This window comes from Galeopterus variegatus, unplaced genomic scaffold (assembly GCF_000696425.1).
Source record: "Galeopterus variegatus unplaced genomic scaffold, G_variegatus-3.0.2 Scaffold85, whole genome shotgun sequence".
Lineage (NCBI taxonomy): Eukaryota > Metazoa > Chordata > Mammalia > Dermoptera > Cynocephalidae > Galeopterus > Galeopterus variegatus.
The window spans coordinates 770,982-791,801 of NW_007726196.1; the positions used below are offsets into that span (position 1 = coordinate 770,982).

Genomic DNA, 20,820 nt, shown 5'->3' on the forward strand with positions numbered 1-20,820 from the left:
TTAAATATGTTGCTAAAAACTTCTTCACTTCCAAGAAAAAGGGAAAGAATAAATAACTAAGAGCACCATAAAGATTTTAAGAGCTGGAAAGTAGAGAAAAATATATTGAAATCTAAGATTTATAGGGCCAGCCTGTGGCTCATTTGGGAGAGTGTGGTGCTGACAACACCAAGTCAAGGGCTAAGATCCCCTTACCAGTCATCTTTAAAAAATAAAAAACAAACAAAAAAACCACACCAAAATCTAAGATTTATTATTTCTCTTCAAATTGATACCAAATATTGCCTTTCCCTTTCTAGAAATTTACGTTTAAAATATTTCAAATTCAACGGGCCAGCTGCCAAAAAAAAAAAAAAATTTGAAGTCTACATCTTATGGAGTTAATATAATTTAATGAAATAAAAGAAAGCAGAAACAAGATTATATTGACCAGGATCAGAACACACAAAATATTCTTCAAGGTGCCTAGACATAGGGACTTGAAACATGAATAATTTCCATCTAAGAACTAATGATTAGAGCTAAAAGGTGTCTCATTCCAAGTGAGGAGATTCATTATATTCATCTCCAGTGGCAAGGGATTATTATTATATTACAATTATGTTTTATTGGCTTCATATTTCAGCCAGAGTTGCTGAAGAGTAGAAAAAATAATTATAATAAGCAATTCTATGAAGTGTACATTGTGGAAGGTAAAACTCAGGGGAGAAGCCCTCCATAAGTATGTGCTTCCATGTTGGCATGCAGGGTTAGGTGCCTAAGACACGTTTAAAATATATATTTCGGGCCGGCCCGTGGCTCACTCGGGAGAGTGCGGTGCTGATAACACCAAGGCCCCGGGTTCGGATCCCATATAGGGATGGCCGGTTAGCTCGCTGGCTGAGCGTGGTGCTGACAACACCAAGCCAAGGGTTAAGATCCCCTTACCGGTCATCTTTTAAAAAAATAAAATAATAAAATAAAATAAAATATATATTTCATAGGAATATTTGGCTGATTTCTAAGTCCGAGCTTTAAAGCTTTGAAGTTATTTTCATGAGGCTTTATAAGATTCATTCAATAGTTTTGTGAGACGCAGAGAGTAGCATTAAGCATTTCAACCCAACATCACCATTTGTGCATTTCAAAGATAGCCTTCTTAAAAACTCCAGTTCTCAATTCTATGCTTACCTAGCATAGCGTTTGTTTCTCTGGCTGTAATGCCATAGAAAAATCTGTGGAAATTATACATTGCTAAAGCCATTTAGCTGAGAAATGCTGCCTGGTTTGGTAAGATAAAGCATTGGTGGAAAGTCTATAAACTTGCTAACCCTACCAAAGTTGGATGACTTCGGGCAAGCATCAGCTTTATCTTCTACAAAATAAAAACCATGTGAGAAACTTTACTCGGGGGATGCAAACACATCTAGGAACTTCAGGCTTAATATACTCGTTCACAGATTGTTATTTTATATTATGTTTATATGAGCCACACTGAAGTTCTGGAAAGAAAGATTATAAGAGCAAATAAAATTTCAAAGAGCTATAAAAGAGCTATAAAGAAGAGTCTCATTTAATACCTGGAACCGAAAATGCATTATTTTGACACTTCATTTCAGGGAGTAAAAGATTGATCAGTCTTCCTCTTTGATGTGCCCTCTGTAGGGCAGCTGCCTTCTTTTAAAAAGGTCTCATTTAGCTTTTGGTATATGGGAAGCTCAGATATGCCTTCCTGTTACCTCCATCCTTTGGTTTATCTTTCACATCATAGCTATTCAAATACTGGAAAACTGTTGTCATGACCTTTCTGGGTTTTTATCTCCCATCTTTCTTGCTTGATCTCTGTATCAGCTACGATGCTCCAGAGTAACAGACCCATTAGGAGATACATATGAAGAGATTTATTTCAATGAATTGGTTCATGCTTGTGGAGATGGCAAGTCTGGAAGGCAGCTATGCTCACCACTATACCACCAACGCTCCAAGAGATGGAAAGTCTGAATTCTGTAGGGCAGGCCAGAAAACTGATGCTGCACTGTTGAGGCAGAATTTCTTCTTTCTCAGGGAAACCTCAGTTTTTCTCTTAAGGTCTTTCAATTGATTAGATGAGGCCCACCCATACTATCAAAGATAAACTCTTTTAAAGTCAACTGATTGTAGATATTAACCACAGCTACAAAATATCTTTACAGCAACACATAGATTAGTGTTTAATTTAAAAACTGGGAACTATAGCCTTGCAAAGTTGACATATAAACTAACCATCACAATCTTTCTCCATTCTATCTGCTGTCATTTAGATGCCCTAGTTTGTCAACACCCCTATTAAAATCCGAAGAACAAGTACTAGAACCAGCACTCTAGATTTTATTTAACATGACAAAGGTCAGTGTATCACTTCCCTTTTTCTGGCCTATATGTTTCTACTGATATAACCTAATCCAAGTAGTCCAGAAGGTGGATTAGACATTTTGTATAAGGCTTAGAATAAACTAAAATCTCTGGGACTTTTCTGCTTGAACCGCTTTTAAGCCAGTCTCTGTCCTTACACGGTTAGGGGGAGAAGAATTAATGAGTTGGCCTGTGTGGCCTCAAATGTAAACAAGCTTAAGTGTATAATTAAACTTTATTAGCATGTGAGCAACTCTCCTAGTACAAGTTATACATGGGGTTATAACATATCAGACTTGAACATGATCATTAAAAGTCTTGACTTCTCTTTGTCCCATGTTTACCAAGTGCCTGCAACTTTCTCTGGAGTAACTCTAGTGACTAAGAACTTCTATCTCTTCTGATAGCCAATTTCATCTTTGGAAAGATAACTGAATAATTATGAAATTCATTATCCCTTATATGTGTATATTCATTTTACATATTTGCAAAGGGCTCATCTACTTACCTTGTAATCCTCACCACTTATTACATAGATATTCTCATTACAGTTTATTGGATGAAAAAACAGACTTAGAAGTTTTTAGTTGCTCAAGGTTACACATAAGTGGTAGGAACAACACTTGAAATCAGATATTTTAACAGTACTCCTAAGACATTGAGATAAACACCAAAATGGACAAAAATTCAATCATAAATGAATAGGTGGATGAGAAAGTTGAAACAGGGACTTCAAAATGCAGTTATGATCAAGATTTGAAGAAGCTAGAACAGAAAATGGGAATGTAAAATTTCCAAAGATTGGATCTGCTACTTTTCAGACCCCATGGGGTGAAAGGTGTACACTTAGCAATTATCACAGCAAATATTTTTTTAAACTTGATCCATGCAAGACACTGTGCTTGGGGTTACAAGCAACACAAAGATGTCCATAGTGAAATCTTCATTCACCAAGAATTTATGGTCTAATGAGGGACACAAATTAAGAGGGTAAATTATCACAAGGCATCTATCGATTTCTTTTTTTAAAAAAAATATTTATTTATTTATTTGGCAGCTGGCGAGTATGGGGATCCAAACCCTTGGCCTCTGGCCTACAAAGCTGTGCTCCAACCAACTGAGCTAACTGGCCAGCCCCCATCTATTGATTTCTTTATTCATCTATTTATTCAGCAATACTTAGGAACTTCTATGTGCCCTCATGACGGTCATGATTAAGTTATATGTAAGAAAATGGTAATAGGAAGTCTACCCTACAGCGTAGAAACACTTTTCTACAGAGAAAGGCCACTTGGAAGATTGAATGGGACAGGGAGAAACTTAACCCCAGAAAAGAAAATGATGAAAAGATGGAGATTGCTATTGATTTTTATTTTCATTTTTTAAAAAGAAAATGTAATTTTATTAATGTTACTTTTTTACATTCTAGGATGTTGTTGTGGAGCAGTTGTGGGGGAGGGGGAGAGAGGAAAGGAGATGAAAATGTGATGGAAGGAGGAAGGGTGGGATTGAGGCCTGTGGCACCCCTCTCATCCCCACAGGGGAGACCAGCAGGCTTCCAGCAGTGGCTTGGTCATTGCTGCGCTGGGTGCATGTGTTGGAGGGGCATGGCCAAAGCCCCCAGCCCCCCACCACCCCAGCTCGGGAGAGCCTACAGTGCTTCCTGTGGCAGCTTGGTGGTAGCCACTGGCTGGCTGTAGGTATTGGGGGTGGTGGCTGAGGCCCAAGGCCCCCCACCACCCCAGCTCAGGAGAGCCCAGGGTGCTTCCTGTAGCTAGGTGGCCATCACTGGGGTGGTTGCATATGTCAGGGGGGGTGTGCCCGAGGCCTGAGGCCCAAGACCCCCACCTTCAAGACTGGCTGAGAGTGTCAGGGGGCATTGCTGAGGCACCTGGCCCTCCCCCCTTTCTGGTTTGGTAGCACAGGGGACTTCTGGCCTTCTAGGTGTTATAGGTGTTCTTTGGTGAAATGAGACCTTTACTAGTTAATATCAAACTTTGTCTCTGGTTGCAGGTACTTTTTTTCTTTCAGTTATGTGTTTGGATTATTTGCTGTTCCCACCACTTAAACTCTGCACTGGGACTAATTTGTTGTCCTTTGCATACCTCTAAAATGAGGGACTTCCTGTGGGGACCAGTACTTGATCTGTGTGGTTGAGCTAAATTGCTGTTTTGCTGCTGATTCCATAGGTAAGGCTTTTTATGCAACTCTGGTTTTAACAGTTGACTCTATAGGTACTTCCAGGTATAGTGAAATCTGGTGCACCTGGGTTGTGTGGAAACTCTGGTCTGCCTGAGTCTTTTCATCAAACTGCACTCCCATGCAATTCTATATTCCTGACCAGTCTCCTCTGAGTAGTCCTTCGCTGATTGGGGTGCAGATCAGCTGTCCTTGCTGTGCCCCAGTGTTCTCCCAGTGGGCCCGTCTCCCTCACCACATGTGCTGCAAACACTTCCTATGGGACATGTTGTGCACCGGCCCATTGCAATGACTCACCGACCTCTGAGTGGCTCCTTTTTTTCAGTTGTGGCCCCTCACTCCTATGTTGGTCACCTATTAGTGGTCTTGCTTGCCTGGGGGCCACCAAGGCCCTCCTCTCCCCAGCCACCTCCAAGCAATTCCATCCAAAGGGCACAGCTGTGGCTTTTGCTGGCTCCAGCTCCATGCACTCAGCAGCTCCAGCCTGGAAGTGGCCGGGATTCAAAATGGTTGGAGCAGTTCTTTCTTTCTGTCATTGTGGTTTCTCCTGCTTTCATGCACCTGTACGTCTCTTCTCCTCTTCCCCTGAGCTCTAGTGACTCCAGTTTGGCTGTCATTGTTTTTCTATAGTTGTAAGTTGGTTGATTTGGGGGAGAGAGTGATGCCGGAGACCATCTGTTCTACCATCTTGACTGGAAGTCGAAGATTGCTATTTAAATGGGCCAAGTGCTCCTACCCCCAGTCGAAGTGCATTCCTGCAATCATTCTCATGCTGGTGCTTGTGTCTCCAGAGGAAAATGATTAGGCAGGCAACACCTATGGCCAGATCAGTGATTTTCAAGAGGTGGTAAGTGAAAATATTTAAAGCCTGATATAATCAGAGAGGCAAACCTAATGCCAGTGGAAGGGATGATGAGAAGCACCTGGAGATGCAATTGTAAGTGAATCATTGGCTATTCCCCAAGACAAATAAATGTCAGAGTCAAATAAATGCTCTGGAAATCATTGGTCCAAAGACATGACAGAAATCTTACTGTAGCCCTCGAGGTCTCATACACTTTTTCATCAATACCACACTCTACCAACTGAGCTACCCAGCCAGCCCTCTCACACTCTTTTTTAGAAAAAGGAAAAAAAAGTTGTTTTCTCTTACCCCTTCTAGCATGACATTACAGGAAAACTATTCTATATTTCCCACACCTCTCGGTAATCATTCACAAAAGCAGTTACTAGCTGGGATTATCCAAGACTACAGGAACCATGGTGCTGTGCCACATGATATATTCACTTAAGAAGTACAAAGTAAAGGGGGCTCAAGGAGGAAGATACTTCATGGAGTTGTAATAAGCATTTGTGAATACTTTTTAGAGTCAAGTTTTCAACTTTGGATAAGATTCAGCTTAGCAAAACTGAGATGAAGTGAGGGAGAAAGGGCACCCTTAACGACAAGAGGCTCAAAGGCTGAGATGTGGAGGATTTGTTAGAAAAAAGCAAAATAATCTGTTTGGGCTGATGTATGATGCAAAGGTAGGTGAGTGGCGGGGAATAGGACTGTAATTCGTGCTAGCACCAGAATACAGAGAGAGGCCAGATAAATGCCAAACAAAGTGAATTGGACCTTATTCAGTAGTTGTGCAGAGTCACTGAACGTACCCAGAAAGGAGGAAATATGATCAAAACTATGTTGGGAAGATGGATCTGGCAGCAAAGCATAGGGTGGATTGGAAGGGGGCAAAGGAAGGAAGGGAAATGAGTAAGAAGGCTGCTGTGATGGTGTTTAATCATCCCTTAACGCATGACCCTTGGGTTCCCAAAGAATGTTCCCTATGGAACTGAGAAGAGAAAATGTACTCCTAAGCCAGTTATATGCTTATCATAGTCCTTCATTCAACCAATAGTATTTCTTTAATATTTGGTTCACTATAAACATATATAGAGTTCAAATCTTTTATTTTCACTCATACTCTAAGTTTTTTTTTTTGTTTGTTTTTAGTGGATTTATTAACCAAAGTACCCAAAACTCTACTCAAGAAATTTTATTTTATGTTTTTTGAAAATTCTTTCTTATTTTTTCATTAGTTAGGAATAGTTTTTCTTGTGCTTGGAACATATTTTTCTCTGTATTTCTTTTCTTTCTTTCTTTTTTTTTTTTTTAAAGATGACTGGCAAGGGGATCTTAACCCTTGACTTGGTGTTGTCAGCACCATACTCTCCCAAGTGAGCGAACCGGCCATCCCTATATAGGGATCTGAACCCGTGGCCTTGGTGTTATCAGCACCGCACTCTCCCGAGTGAGCCACGGGCCGGCCCTTTCTCTGTATTTCTTTATAAAATTTTAGTGTTTATTTTATTTAACTCTGGACATGGAAAAATGATCTTTTATTAATATTTAATACCCTTTATTATTTTCTGGCACTCAGGAGAATGCTCAGAGACAGCCAGATTGTGGAAAATAAGTGACACTTTGGTTACAATCAATTCAAGAGTAATCCAAGACTACAAGAGCCAGAACTGTACAAACTATTTGAGCTCAAGCAATTTGACAGTTTTTATTGCCATGTGCAATCTATATCATGCGGTCTACATTGTCATTTCCATAAGGAATAGCTCTAATTTCATCTCATATTTCCTCAAACCAAGGCTGCTATTCAGTTGGTATGCACTGGTAAGCCATACTGATGTTGAAATATTGAAATATTTCCATAATGGTTAGTTAATAGCCACTGTCCATTGCTTTCTGAGTGCCCACCTCCAACCAACCCAGCTGTTCCTGCTTGTCTCGGAAGACTCTTCGAAAACTCTCCAATAGTCCAGCAAGCAAAGGGGTAAAGCTTGGCATAAGAGGGTCCATAAAGGATGGGGCCTTGGTCCACAGATATTGGTCCACAGCCAATATGTGTTCTCAATGCCCCTACTATTCACCTTGAGAAATATTTTGAGTTATTATACTTACCTAAAAGCAACTTTCTTTTCCCATGTAATTCCATTCCTTGCATCTAGCTACACCATGGTCTGCATTTAAAAATGCACACTCTTTTTGAAATCTGGGTACAACCTGTCACTTCCTCTCACTTCTGCTTCTCACTAGGTAGACTATTATCTCAAGCTTTCCAGATGATGAGATAAGGTATTCCCCAGAGCATAGCCTCGGAGATCGCAGTCCAAAAGGAAAGAGAGGACTCTACTCCCCTGCTTCAGGAAAAAAAAAAAAAAAAAAAAAAAAAAAAATCACAGAAAAGAATCTGATTGGCTATGTTTGGTCACATGCCAACACTTGAACCAATCACCATAGCCAGAGACATGGGGTTTTATAATTGTCTTCGCCTGAATCACGTACTTATCCCTGTGGTCAGACATCAAATGTACTGTCCTTGGCAGGCCTCCAAAATCATAATATTTGAGATGAGTGCTTCCCAAATAAAGAAGTGTAGTGGGGGTGGGAGTGGGGTGGCTTTTATCACAAAAAGAGGCAAAGAGTGTCAGGCTGAAAAAACAATGTATTCAACACTAGACTTTCTAAGCAAAGCTGAACAAGTGTTTATACTTTTCTTACCAGAGTGCAGTATAGTACTTACTGAACATCTGCTAATTTCAAATTTTTATATAGACTCAATACCTGATTCATTTTGAATGTTGGTTTTCTAGTAAAAGATTGGCAACACGTATAACCATCAGAAGTTTCTATAAATCACCTTTCCATGTAGAATTTCGTATATGAAGTTCTCTATGTAAAGCTGAATGGCTTGCTATTCCTTTTGGGGTTTAACAAGGCCATATTAATGTATTGTACTGAATGCATATTCAAGGATTATATACCCCATTTCCTTTTTCTTTTTTTTTTTTCTTTAACATGTCAGTTCATACTGCCTGGTATTGATATCTACTGGCAGAATACACCATAACTGGAGGGGGGTGGGGACACCAGAGATAACGTTGCTGTGAATCTTTGTTTGATTCTGATCCTTTGGCTTTATAGCTATTGTGATTATTTAAATGCATCTGTCCACAAAATATCTTTTTTTCTTCTTCATTCACACAGATTCATGTTAACAGTCATTTTTCTCTGTCTCAATTGTCCTGAGGTCACAGTGAGTTTTCCAATTTCAGCAATTTCCATAAGATCTTCAAACATCTGCAGTTCATTCTCAATCCATTGTCCTATCTTTCATTATTTTAGGACCTCACACAATTCTTGGACATAGAAGGCCCTTAGTAAATATCTATTTGTTAACTTCAACTATCTTGTTTTCAGGGAACAATTAAATCTTACCATTTTCCTCATTTATAAAACATGAAGTGAGAAAAAAATAGAATACAGAAATAGAAACCATTACCGATACAGCACAAGCATAATTTAGAGGAAAGCTGTTTTTGTATAAAATTGAAACCGAGCATGCCATGCAGCTTCTTTTATAAGAAGACTCGACGACTGAGCACAAGCATGAGAGAGTGGTAATAAGCCCCCAGTTTGGATGTTAATCATCTTCCTTTTCATTTACCACTTTCAATTTAATTAAGTAATGTACACAGTTTGAATACGGAGACTTTCATTTAGTTTTTACCTTTGCAATTTAAATAGATTTTCTAACAACTGCCCCTAAGACCATAAAATTATTTTAAAAGGCTTGTGCACTTTTTCAGTTTATCTAATAAAGGAAATGCAAAGTTATGGAAGAATGAGATTGGAATGCCAAGCAGGGAGAACATGTATTGAGAAATGCAAATGTTTTTGATCATTTGTTCATTCAACGAACCTGTGCTGAGTGCCACACACCATAGCTGTAGGGGGATCCAAATCATATGAGTATTAGCAGGACTCTTGAATCTGACATGGCTAAAAGGGACTGCAAAGATTACCTGCACCCACCAAGACCTTCATTTTACCGATAAGGGCATTGGACTTCAAATGAATTTAGTGTCTTGCTCAAGGTAGTTGTAAAGCTAGAGCTAGAATCCAGTTCTCTTAATCCAGTTCTTTATTCATTTCTGGAGAAAATAGTTTTTATATCATAGATTTTTTTTGTTCAGTAAATTGTGAGGAAATCCAAATCATTTGTACACTGAATGCTTAACCTCAGAATAATATAAAAACAGCATTACATACACTTGCTGCTTAATAACCTTCATGCTCCATGCTTGACTCTACCCTTACCTATAAAAACATATTTAACTCAAAATATACTTAGATAATTACAGAATATAACAGCTATATGACACTACTTCGGACTGGGGGAGGGAGAGGTGACAGAACACAGGAAAGGAAGGAGATAGTCTTTGAGGGACAATACTGTAGAGCTCCATATGGGGGTTCAGGATGGCATTTCAACTCTATTATTTGCAGGGATACCCGCCTCCCATTGCCCAGTCCTGGGTCCACCCAGTGACCTCCAACTCATCCTGGCCAGCTCCCAGACCTCCAAGGCTCCCTTCATTCCATGCTCCATTTAGCCTTCCCTGCCCTTCATCCAGTTCTCATGGTGCTTGAAAATAAAATTTTAAAATGTAAAAAGCCACTGCTGAGCCAGTATTTTGTAAAGCCCCCTGTCATTACTCAGGTCTGGAGACCAGTGGAGAAGATGGCCTTCCTGAGACCTCCTCTGTAGACAGTGCTTATTAATCTGGTCTAGGCTACTTTTCCCCTGGGCCTACTCTGATTCATCCAGAATACAACAAATCTGATCAGATTACTCTAAAGTATAGAGTCCTTCAGGTTCCCTTCCCTGTGAATAAGGATACCATTTCAGGATTCAAGTGTTCGAGTCCCCTTGATATCTGACCACTCACCTCTTTGACTTCCGGTGTCACCTTTCTTGCTTACCCCCAAGTCTAACCCTGTCTATGAGCTTGCTTTTAAACACGCTGTCCTCTCTATCCAAACACTTCATCATACCCACCCCCCTGCCATAGCCCTATACTACTTGTCCACGAAGATGAAGTCATGTTAGCTCTAACACTGTTTTATTTTTTTCTTAAAGATGACTGGTAAGGGGATCTTAACCCTTCACTTGGTATTGTAAGGACCACGTTCTTCCAAGTGAGCTAACCAGCCATCCCTATATACGGATCCAAACCCGTGGCCTTGGTGTTATCAGCACCACACTCTCCCAAGTGAGTCACGAGCTGGCCCTTAACACTGCTTTATAACTGCTGATTTTCTGTTGGTCTCTCCTGTAAGTCTCTGACTTATTAAAGACAGAATTACAGAGCTGGCTGGTTAGCTTAGTTGGTTAGAGCACAGCCTTTTAACATCAAGGTCACGGGTTCTGATCCTCATACAGGCCAGCTACCAAAAAATAAAAATTGCCTCTTACTTTTTATTCCCTGTGCCTTGAATAGTACCTTGTATTGAGCCAATCAGCAAGTATTTCTTCATCATCTCCTACAGGTTGGAAGCCATGCTAAGCTCTTGGGATATAACAGTGAGTCTCTTTGCTTGTGAGCTTTACCTCAAGGTGTAGACAGACAGGAAATAGGGTGGGAATAGGCTAGGAAGAGGGAACACACAGAAAAAACTTTGTAAAAGTCCCATTAATAAATATACGAGAGAAAATAGTGTCTCAGTCCTTGTGGGAAAATAGACAAGTAAAGCAAAATGAATGTGTGTTCCCACTTAAACAAATAAACACCCAAATGGGTCAAAGGGTGGTGAGAAACCACACAATGGAAGACTGTCCCAAGCGTGTGACTCTGAGCGGGAGTTCCCAGATGGACAAGGTGTGTCAGAGGGAAGAGTGTGTATACAATCAAACACTCGGGAGACCATTCTTTAAGAAAACTGCAGTCAAATGATGGAAGTTTGGGGGTGCAACAGAAGATAAGTATCTAGACCCTAGGGACTCAGTATCCCAGACCAAGATATTTAAATTTTACCATTTAGATGGGTATTTTTCAATTTGTGTGGCATTTGGTATGGGACCAATTCAATGGATTGCAATTGTCACCAGGCCCAAGTCTGGCTGCCTGTCCCAAATAAAAACTATGGCTTGGAGGCCAGCCCGTGGCTCACTCGGTAGAGTGCGGTGCTGATAACACCAAGGCCCTGGGTTCGGATCCTATATAGGGATGGCCGGTTTGCTCACTGGCTGAGCGTGGTGCTGACAACACCAAGCCAAGGGTTGAGATCCCCTTACCGGTCATCTTTAAAAAAAAAACAAACAAACTGCGGCTTGGCTTGCCAAAGTCTCTTACCCTAGGGCACTCACCTCCTGGCTTAGGCTTGTCAAAATCTTGTTACTGAACCCAAGTCTGGCCACCTGCCCCAAACAAAAACAAACAACTCAAAAGTCAAATGCTGTTGAAAATGGAAGTCAGCTTTGATTCAGCAATACTGGTCAGGTTACCATTTCTCTGGTAAACCTGAAGGGGAATGGCCAGACTAAAATCATCTCCCTGACTCAGATTTACTGAGGGGTTTTTAAAGAGGAAATTGAGGGAATGGAACGTGGGAAGTGAAAAGCGGCGGGGGAGGGAGATGTGAGCTGTGGGAGCTCCTTGCAAGGAGCCAGGTGCAAGGTCTCACCAAGGCTCCAGCTGGTTTCTGTTCCCATCCTTGATGTTATCTTAGGGCCCTGCCTGGGGGTGGAATCAGCATAGCTTTATTAATGTAAATAATGTTATCTTGCCACATAACCAAAATTCAAAATATCAAGTAAACATGAGAAAAGAGGGAACTCAGAGAAATATGTGCCAAGAAAAAAACTGTGTCCACTTTTTTTTTTCTAAAGCTCATGCAGTTTTAGGTCCCAACACGGCTTCCGTCCTGCTCACTCCAACACAATCAGCATTGTAAAAGAATAGACTAGAACAGAAAATGTCAGTGCATTTTGTGTAAAAAAGATAGGATTTTGTAGGAACCAATTGTTTCAGTTATATCTATATTTATTATAAATGTTTATGTTCACAGGGCTTTCTTAGAGTTCATCAATCCTCATGAAATGGGTTTGAAAGCCACTGCTGCAATGGGGAGTCACCGAGGAGTTTAAAGCTGGTAGCCAAGATAAGCTTTTGCATTTGAAAAGATGCTGTGGTTTCAGTGGGAACAGGTTAAAAGGGCAAGGCCATTTTGGAAATGGCTTTAGGAATCCAGAAGAAAGCCAGTAAAATAGTGATACTTGGATGGAGAAAAGAATGTAGACTAAACTTGTGTTAGTCTGTTTTCTATTGCTTGTAACAGAATACCTGAAATTGGGCAATATATAAAGAAAAGATGTTTATTTCTTATAGTTTTGGAGGCTGAGAAATCCAAGGTCAGTTTCACCATCACTTCCTCCAGAAAGCCTTCCCTGATTTCTCCCAACTAGACCAAATCCCTCCATCTTTTCTCCCATGGCACTTTGTATGAAACTCTCTCATAGGATGGGGCCATAACTGTAATAGCAAATATTTACCAAGTGTTCACCCAGTGTCAGGCACTGGGCTTACTAGCTTCATCTCCTGTAGTCCTCACAATACCTCAGTGAGGTAGGTATAATTATCATCTCCATCTTACAAGTCCAAAAACTGAACTCTGGGGAGGCTTGGCAAGTTGCCCAAGTGGTAGGTCTGGGCTTTTCAGCCAAACAGTATTGTTTTAGAGCTCAGGCTTTAACTGTTTGCTGCATTATTCACTTGTATGATAAACCACAGGCTCATGTGTCAGTCCCCTCCGAAATGCAAGCAACCTCATTCAAAGGTCAACGTTATATTTCTTTGTGTCCCCACCACATAATGCCAGGCAGATAGCTTGTTGAACCTTTGTTGAAATCTTTCAGTGCTGCAGAGTATAAGCAAATGAATTAAGCACAGAGAAGCATCCACTGGATTTGGCAATGATGTTTATTGGCATGTTGGTGAAAATTTATTTCAATGGAGTGAGACTCTTTGTCATGTTCTTCACTTTAGTCCCAGCAAATATTAAGTGATCCATAAGTATCATTTAATGAATAAATTTCAGTGAGTTGAGAAAATATGAGGTGAAGAAATGGAGATCATTTTTTCGTGAAGCTTGGCTAAGAAGAAGAAAAGTTTGGGCGGTGGTGAAAGGAGGGGCTCTGGGACAAGAAAGAGCTTGTGGGTGTAAAGTGGCCGTAATGTTTTTATTTAGTTTGCTCGCTTTGGGCGGGCTGGTTAGCCCAGTTGGTTAGAGTGTGGTGCTAAGAACACCAAGGTCCAGGTTTCTATCCCTGTACCAGCCAGCCACCAGAAAACCAAAACAACTGGCTTATGGAAGTTTGCTAGCTTGTAGAGATATTTCGAGAACACTGTGTTTAATATGCTAAGAGACAGTAGCCTAGAGAGAGAAAGAAGCTAAAAATACTGGAAAAGGGGATTTCTTGGAGAAAACAAGACAGGAAGTTTAAAGCTTGGTGGATCAGCTGTGGCCAGAATATCCAGGTTCTTTCCCAGTGATCACTCCAGCATTTCTATTTTCCCCGAGTCTTACTTTTTCAATTCCAAAAGCAAATAACACACACCGTCCCTTAGAAACTACCTGGAGTAATTCTCTCCTACTTTATCTCTCTCTCTTTTTTATCTTCTGAATCCAGAAAAGACTAATTCATTCAAACAAAAAGGATCAACCCCACAACTTAAAGGATAAGAAAAACTTCACTTGTTTTGTTTGTTTGTTTGCTTGTTCTTTATGTCCATTTCAAAAGAAACACTTAATGTTAACAAATTCCTGAACTTGATTTATTTAACACTTGGTAAGACAGGGTGGGTGCCTCAATGGGGAGCAGGATGAAGGGGATAGTTACTGAGCCAGAAGTACCAGGTAAGGGCTGTGCGTGGTGTTTAATTCTCAGAGCGACATACTGTGGTGGAAGGAAGAGGATTGGCAGTCCTGTGAGGAGATGGAGCTGGAGGTGCTGTCCCTGTGAGCAGAAACAGAACTAGGGAGATGGGTCCCCTGCGCTTCCTCCCTCTATCGCATCATACCCCCCCCACCCCATCCCCCAGACTAGGCTTGAAGAAACACAAGGGTAGACCCTGAGCATCTAGAACAGGATGCAAATATGCTGGTCAAGGCTGAGAGGAAAGGACTGGGAAATCCCAAGGGCAACTGCGTGAGAGCATGGGGAATTTCAAAACCACTCAGTCTTCTCAGGGTGCCTGCTCCAGGGAAGGTATTGCTGTGTATGGGGACATAGTTAAATAGACAATATTTATTACCTTGACAGAGCATATTGGTAAAGCATGGTGAGATCCATAATAAATAAATATAGTTATCATCAAAAATAATCAAGTCATTCCTAGTTGATTGCCTATTTTAATTGTAAGACCATAAACTAGCCTCTGAGGAATTATTAAAAAAAAAAACAAAAACCAGCCCAAGAACTGTCCTCACTCTTACAGTCTAGTTGGAAAGATGATAAAGACATAATAACAAGACCAGTTAGCATAAAAGTCCTGTGGTTTTATATAAGCCATAAACACTACAGATGTTCAAAGAAAAGAAAGCTACATGATGACTATGTATAGGTGGGGTGAAGAAATCGGATTAATACCACTGACCTTATATTATAGCACTGTTATATTTTAGAAGAGATGCTATGAAACAGTCCCAGGCACCAATGTAACAGGAATTTGCTTCCAGAAGCCTCCTCCTGAATTATTTATGTCATAACTAACCTGCTAATAGGCACCCTGTGGAAAAGGAGTAGGTATGGGGGTCCCTTTTTATAATCGATTGAATTGTCCAGGTAATTTCACTAGAAACTGGGTCAGCTATATCTGAATTGAAAGTTATTATGGCATCATATAAACAAAGTCAGTTTCCTATAATAAAAAGATGCCTTGAAATTGCAGAAGTTGCATCCAACTTCAAGTTCTCTTGGCTTTTGAGAGAGACAGCTCTTTACCCTGGAAAAGAGCGATGAGCAGGTACTGCTGTCAGATTCACACCTAGGTACGGAGAGCTCTATAATTTTTCTGCATTAAGTGATATCATTATCAGCTAAATCACTTTAAATTAAGAATAATACCTGTTTACTATTACATACTAAGAAAAAAACACAAGTGGAAAATCTCTAGAAACTAGCTGATCTCTTTAATCACATCTGTCAATTTTCTAGTCTGAGGGATTATTGCTTCTGAGTAGCATTTTTTTTTCCAAATAAAGAAATTAATAAAATCAGGGCAGACCGGATTTAGCCAAGAATTTGGCTTAATATTTTATATACACACTGTTTAGCCAGAGTATCTGTATGGTTAAAAGGAGGACCTGACTTTTTCACCCTGATGTCTCTACAGGTAGTTGCTTTGAAAAGTTTGGTACCGTTTGGAGAGCAGGCTCCTATAAACCCCAAGTGAGGGAATTCTTGATTTGTTCAGGATAAGGAGGATGTCTCACCCCAGTCTATGTGTATTTACAATGCTCTTCAGAAATGGTTGTGTAGCTCTGAATAAAACCAGGGCCCAGGTGGCCGAGGAGCCAGGGCTGCTCCTTGTATCCGGGCATTCTTTTCTCTCTCACACAGCTGCTGCAGCTCTCGGCAAGCCATTGCAACTGGTTCTGAGGGGCTCCTGAAGCCACACACAGTCAGCTACCCCCTCCAGCGAAGCAATTTGCAGCCTGGAGGAGCACAATGGGCAGTTGTAGCTTGAATTCTCTAAGGGGCAGAGAAGGGGTTTCTTCACTCAGCAACTTTGGAGGACACCTTTCCTAACTCTAAGGCCAGAGGGACAGCCTCCTGCATTCACCCACAAGGCTCTCAAAAATCAAGTAAACATTGATTGGGCCCGTCCTTAATTGGGCCTTATAAAACCAGTTATGAGGCTACAAAGCTGGTGAAAAGTGCAAAGGAGTAACAGGGAAGGGACATATTGAAGCCAGAATAAGGACTTAGCCAAAGGACATAAAACATTTTAAGACAAAGCATGCAATAAAAACCAGTCCTGTTAGAAAATGTATTGCTATATCCATTTTTTTAAGTAACACCTTTTCCCTGATGCTTCTGGAGAAATGAAATATTTCTCTATTGCCCTTGCTACACTCTGTGCAAAGAGAGAAATCATTGTATTCCCATGTTCATAAGGCTCAGAGTGACTTAATTATTGAGGGTATTTGAAATCATGTCCCTTTCTAATGAAATACCCACCCCTACCCACAACCCCGACCCCAGTGGAGTGAGTTTAAGCAAAAAACACATACTCTGTCTTAGAACACTTGAGTAAATTATATATTTCTCTAAGTTTAAGTAAAATATAACAGATTCTAATAATCAAATCCCCAGAAATCAAATACCTAGACACATACTTCCCGAGTAAATCCGTGGAAGTCACTGTTTTGTTTTTCCTGAAAGACTTAAGTAGAACATGACTATTTGCTTCAAGTCTCAAATTCATATTTACAGCCTGGATATTCTTCCTGAAATCCAGACAGTGATCCAGCTGCCTATTTACTTGGATGTCTTATAACCATGTCTCTGCCTTCACCTTTCAGGTCTTTACTAGAAAGCCACCTTCTCAGTGAGGGCTTCCTTTCTCATACTCTTTATTTTATTTTATTTTATTAATTAATTTACTTTTTTGGCAGCTGGCCTGTACGGGGATCAGAACACTTGACCTTGGTGTTACAACACCAGGCTCTAAAACAACTGAGCAACCAGCCAGTCCCTTCAATACTGTTTAAAATTTGATGAATTGAAAATTGCTCTAGCATCAATAACTGAGGTTAGCTAAATTCCCAAGGCCCTGGGAGGTTGAGTGTGGGGCACTAGTCAAGTCCCCCATATCCTGGAACGTTGCTAAGTCGTTTGCTCTAGGCCTAGAGTCCAAACATGGTGTCAGCCCATAGAGCTATAAACTAACCTAAAGAATGTTAAAGTGGATGATGTGACCCTTATGTATGGATTTAACAATTGTTTAAAAAGCCAGATACAACCATTAACCAATCACAAACTCAAGTCATGCTAGACAACCCCTGATAAAGGGGTTGTACCTTCTCCTCCCCTTTTGTGATTATAAAAATGCTGAAGCTCTGTTCGTATCTTGGAGCACTTCCCAAGGTAACATGGAGATGTTTCCTGGGCTGCAATCTCTCAAATTTGGCTCAAATAAACTCTTTATCGTTCAAGCCGTGCCTCAGTTTCCTTCCTCAGTTTGACATATGAAGCACCTCACCCCCAATAATCCTGATCACTCATCTCTGTTTTATTTTCCACCTTGCATACTATAATTTCCTTATTTATTTTATTAAATAAATAATATTTCCCCTTAATAAATAAGGGGATGTATTGTATGTATTACCTTAGCTATAACTTAAGCTCCATAAAGCAGATTTTTGGGGGATCTGGGGGAGATTTACATTTCAATATACCAAGATTCTTAATCAGGCCATACAATTTACAAATACATTTGAAGTTAAGTCTATTTAAAATAGTAACCCCAAAGTTCAATCTACTTGGAGAAAGAGACATTAAAAGTAAGCCAGAGTAAAAACATTGAATTTTAAATACAAAGTTGGAGACAAAACAGGACTGATTACCAAACTTCAAGCTCAAACCCTCCAAATAAGAATAATAAAAAAACATTTTCCATCTCTAATAAAACTGAATGCTTATTAGATTGATCAAAAACACATTTGGTACTAACATCAGGAAGAGAGATTTTACTGCAGTCTCAAACTTTCGTTTAGACTTCTATTAATGAATTACATAAACACTTTCGAATACACCTATGAATATGCTTGTGAGGTCTTATATAGTGCAAGAAATGTTGATGGAAATTTCCAAATTTTAACATTAGGATAATAAACTCAAAAAGATATTTTAAATGGCAATTGAAAAGAGTACATATAAATAAAGCAAATAAAGTAATTGAAAGATATATACGTAGCCAAAGAAAGAAATATGATGATTTTAATTGCTTAAGATAAACTTTAATTGCTTAAGATAAACTTTAAAAGAAATTATTTTTAAAAAAATTAAAGGACAAGATGTTGTAAAAGAGTAAAAATAAAACACCCATGATCCTAACAATGGATACAACAGTTTTCTATTTTGCCTATTACTTTCTTGCTTTGTCTATAGATAGTACATATTTTTTACATTTGTAATTATAGCAACTAAACAATTCTGTATTTGGCTTTTTTCATGTAATTATGCTCTAAATATTTCCCATATTTTCACAGAGTCTTCATAATACTTATTTTTAGTGATGGTATCATATTCCATCAAGTAATATAAAAAATTACTTAAACACTCTTTTGGTATTGCAATTTTAGTTTATTCTCAGTGTATTTTTAAACATCTAATTGTAGCATTACTAAAATTCAGTACTGTGACTTTATTTGTTCATCTTTTTGCTATATGCTAATTTCACTAATTGGTTAACAATAAAAGAATCTTCAGGAGTTTTAAAGAGCATGGAAGTGACTTATTAAATCAGAATAAGTTTCAAGAATTTGATGGCCATAAGTCTTACGGCACTTCAACACTTGTTAGAAATTGCATTCTTGTAAACTCTGGATTCAAGGTGCCTGGGTTCTGCCTTTGCTCCATACCAGTAATGTCCCCAGGGGTAATTTGCTTCATCTCTGTTCCTCTGTTTTTCTATCTGTAAAACAGGATCGATAACGGTATCTATCTTGTAATACTGTTCTGAAGATTAACAAGTGATTCATGTCAAACATTTAAAACAGTGTTTTTCATATTTGAAGTGCTATATAAATATCTCTTAATATTAGAATAGCTTTATTTTTTCTATATCTTACAGGATTTCTACATGCAGGCAAGAGAAGTGGTGAGCTTTAGAACTTTAAAAACATAATGTTAAATATATTAATTATCCTGATTTGAGCATCACATATGGCATACAGGTGTTGATATTCAACTTTGTACTCCACAGATACGTACAATCAACTATTTCAATTAAAAAAAAAAACTTTAAAAACAAACACAAGATAATTTCTCAGCCAGAAGCAATTTCTTTTATCAATTCTTTGCAGTAGTGAAATTTATATTAATTTGCTTAGCAACAATTAGGTCCTAAGCTATGGGGTTAGTATTTTCTTTTCCCTAGTAAGAATAACTAGCAATCCACCTCAGAAATGTGTGAACTATCATTCTGTCAGCATAGTTATAACAGTAAGAGTTGAAGTAAAATAGGCACTATCTATTGAACACCAACTATGGGCCAGGCAAAGTACTTGCACATGTTAAAACATTGCAAAATTTTCACAATCTGGAAGGAAATATTATTACCTCAATCTTACAAATGAGGAGACAAACTCAATGAGATGAAATGACCAGCCAAATAATACACATTCCAGGAAAGTGACTGATCAGCATTGACTGATTTGAATTTGGTTAAGGCTTGGAAGACAGATTGTGGGACTGAATTCTCCTTTTATGAGAGCAGAATTTCCTGCTAAAGCTTTATTAAATATCAAAGGAAGTCAAATACATTTGATTTTTCTTTGCTTTTGCACATTGTAGGTACGAAGATGGATCAAGAGCCCAATGGTCAGTGTGGACAAGCATCAGAGTCCAAGTTTGAAGTACACTGGCCCCTCAGTGGTACACATCCCTCCAGGGGAGCCAGACTTTGAGGCTTCATTGTGTCAAACATGCCTGGGTGACCATGCTTTCCAAAGAGGGGTTCTCCCTGAAGAGAAGGAGTCGTGTTCATGGGAAACACAATCTGGGTGTGAAGTAAGTTCATTTTTGCTCTGGGTTCATTTTCCTGGAAGGATTCTAAGCCTTTGTTTTTCTTGTATCCATGTATCCCCCCAACCCCACCCAATTTTTTTAATGCACACTTATAAAGTTTCTGTGCAAGATACAGAATTGTGACCTTTGTTAGCTCATTACATTAATTTTTTTAAAATAGGCTTTATATATTTTAGCACAGTTTTAGGTTCACAGCAATATTGAGCAGAAGTTGCAGAGATTTCCCAAACACTTCCTACTCCCACACAGGCATGGCCTCCTCCATTATCAGCCCCCACCAGAGTGGTCCATTTGTTACAATGATGAACCTACATTGACACATCATCATCACCAGAGTCCATAGTTCACATTAGGGCTCACTCTTGGTGTTGTATATTCTATGGGTTTTGACAAATGTATAATGACATGTATTCACCATTACAGTAATGTGATCACACAGAAGATCAGTGCTTGGATGACGCAAGAAACAGATCATAATAGTCGTCTACAGGTTTGTAGAGACCACTGAAATATGTAGTAAACATGGTTTGACCCATTTATAGAGCTCTATATCAACTTTTCACTATTTTTCCCAAGTTTATATATATATTCATATTCTTAC

At 39.3% G+C, this 20,820-nt stretch overlaps 1 protein-coding gene across 1 annotated transcript in view; it reads left to right on the forward strand.

The window, feature by feature from the left end:
* The window catches only part of SGK1 (serum/glucocorticoid regulated kinase 1), a 113,320-nt gene that overhangs the window by 25,743 nt on the left and 66,757 nt on the right, over window positions 1-20,820 (forward strand). Inside the window, exon 2 of the mRNA XM_008580344.1 lies at window positions 19,986-20,201. Within this exon, the coding sequence (XP_008578566.1) occupies window positions 19,986-20,201 (216 nt within the window). The remainder of the gene's footprint in view (window positions 1-19,985; window positions 20,202-20,820) is intronic.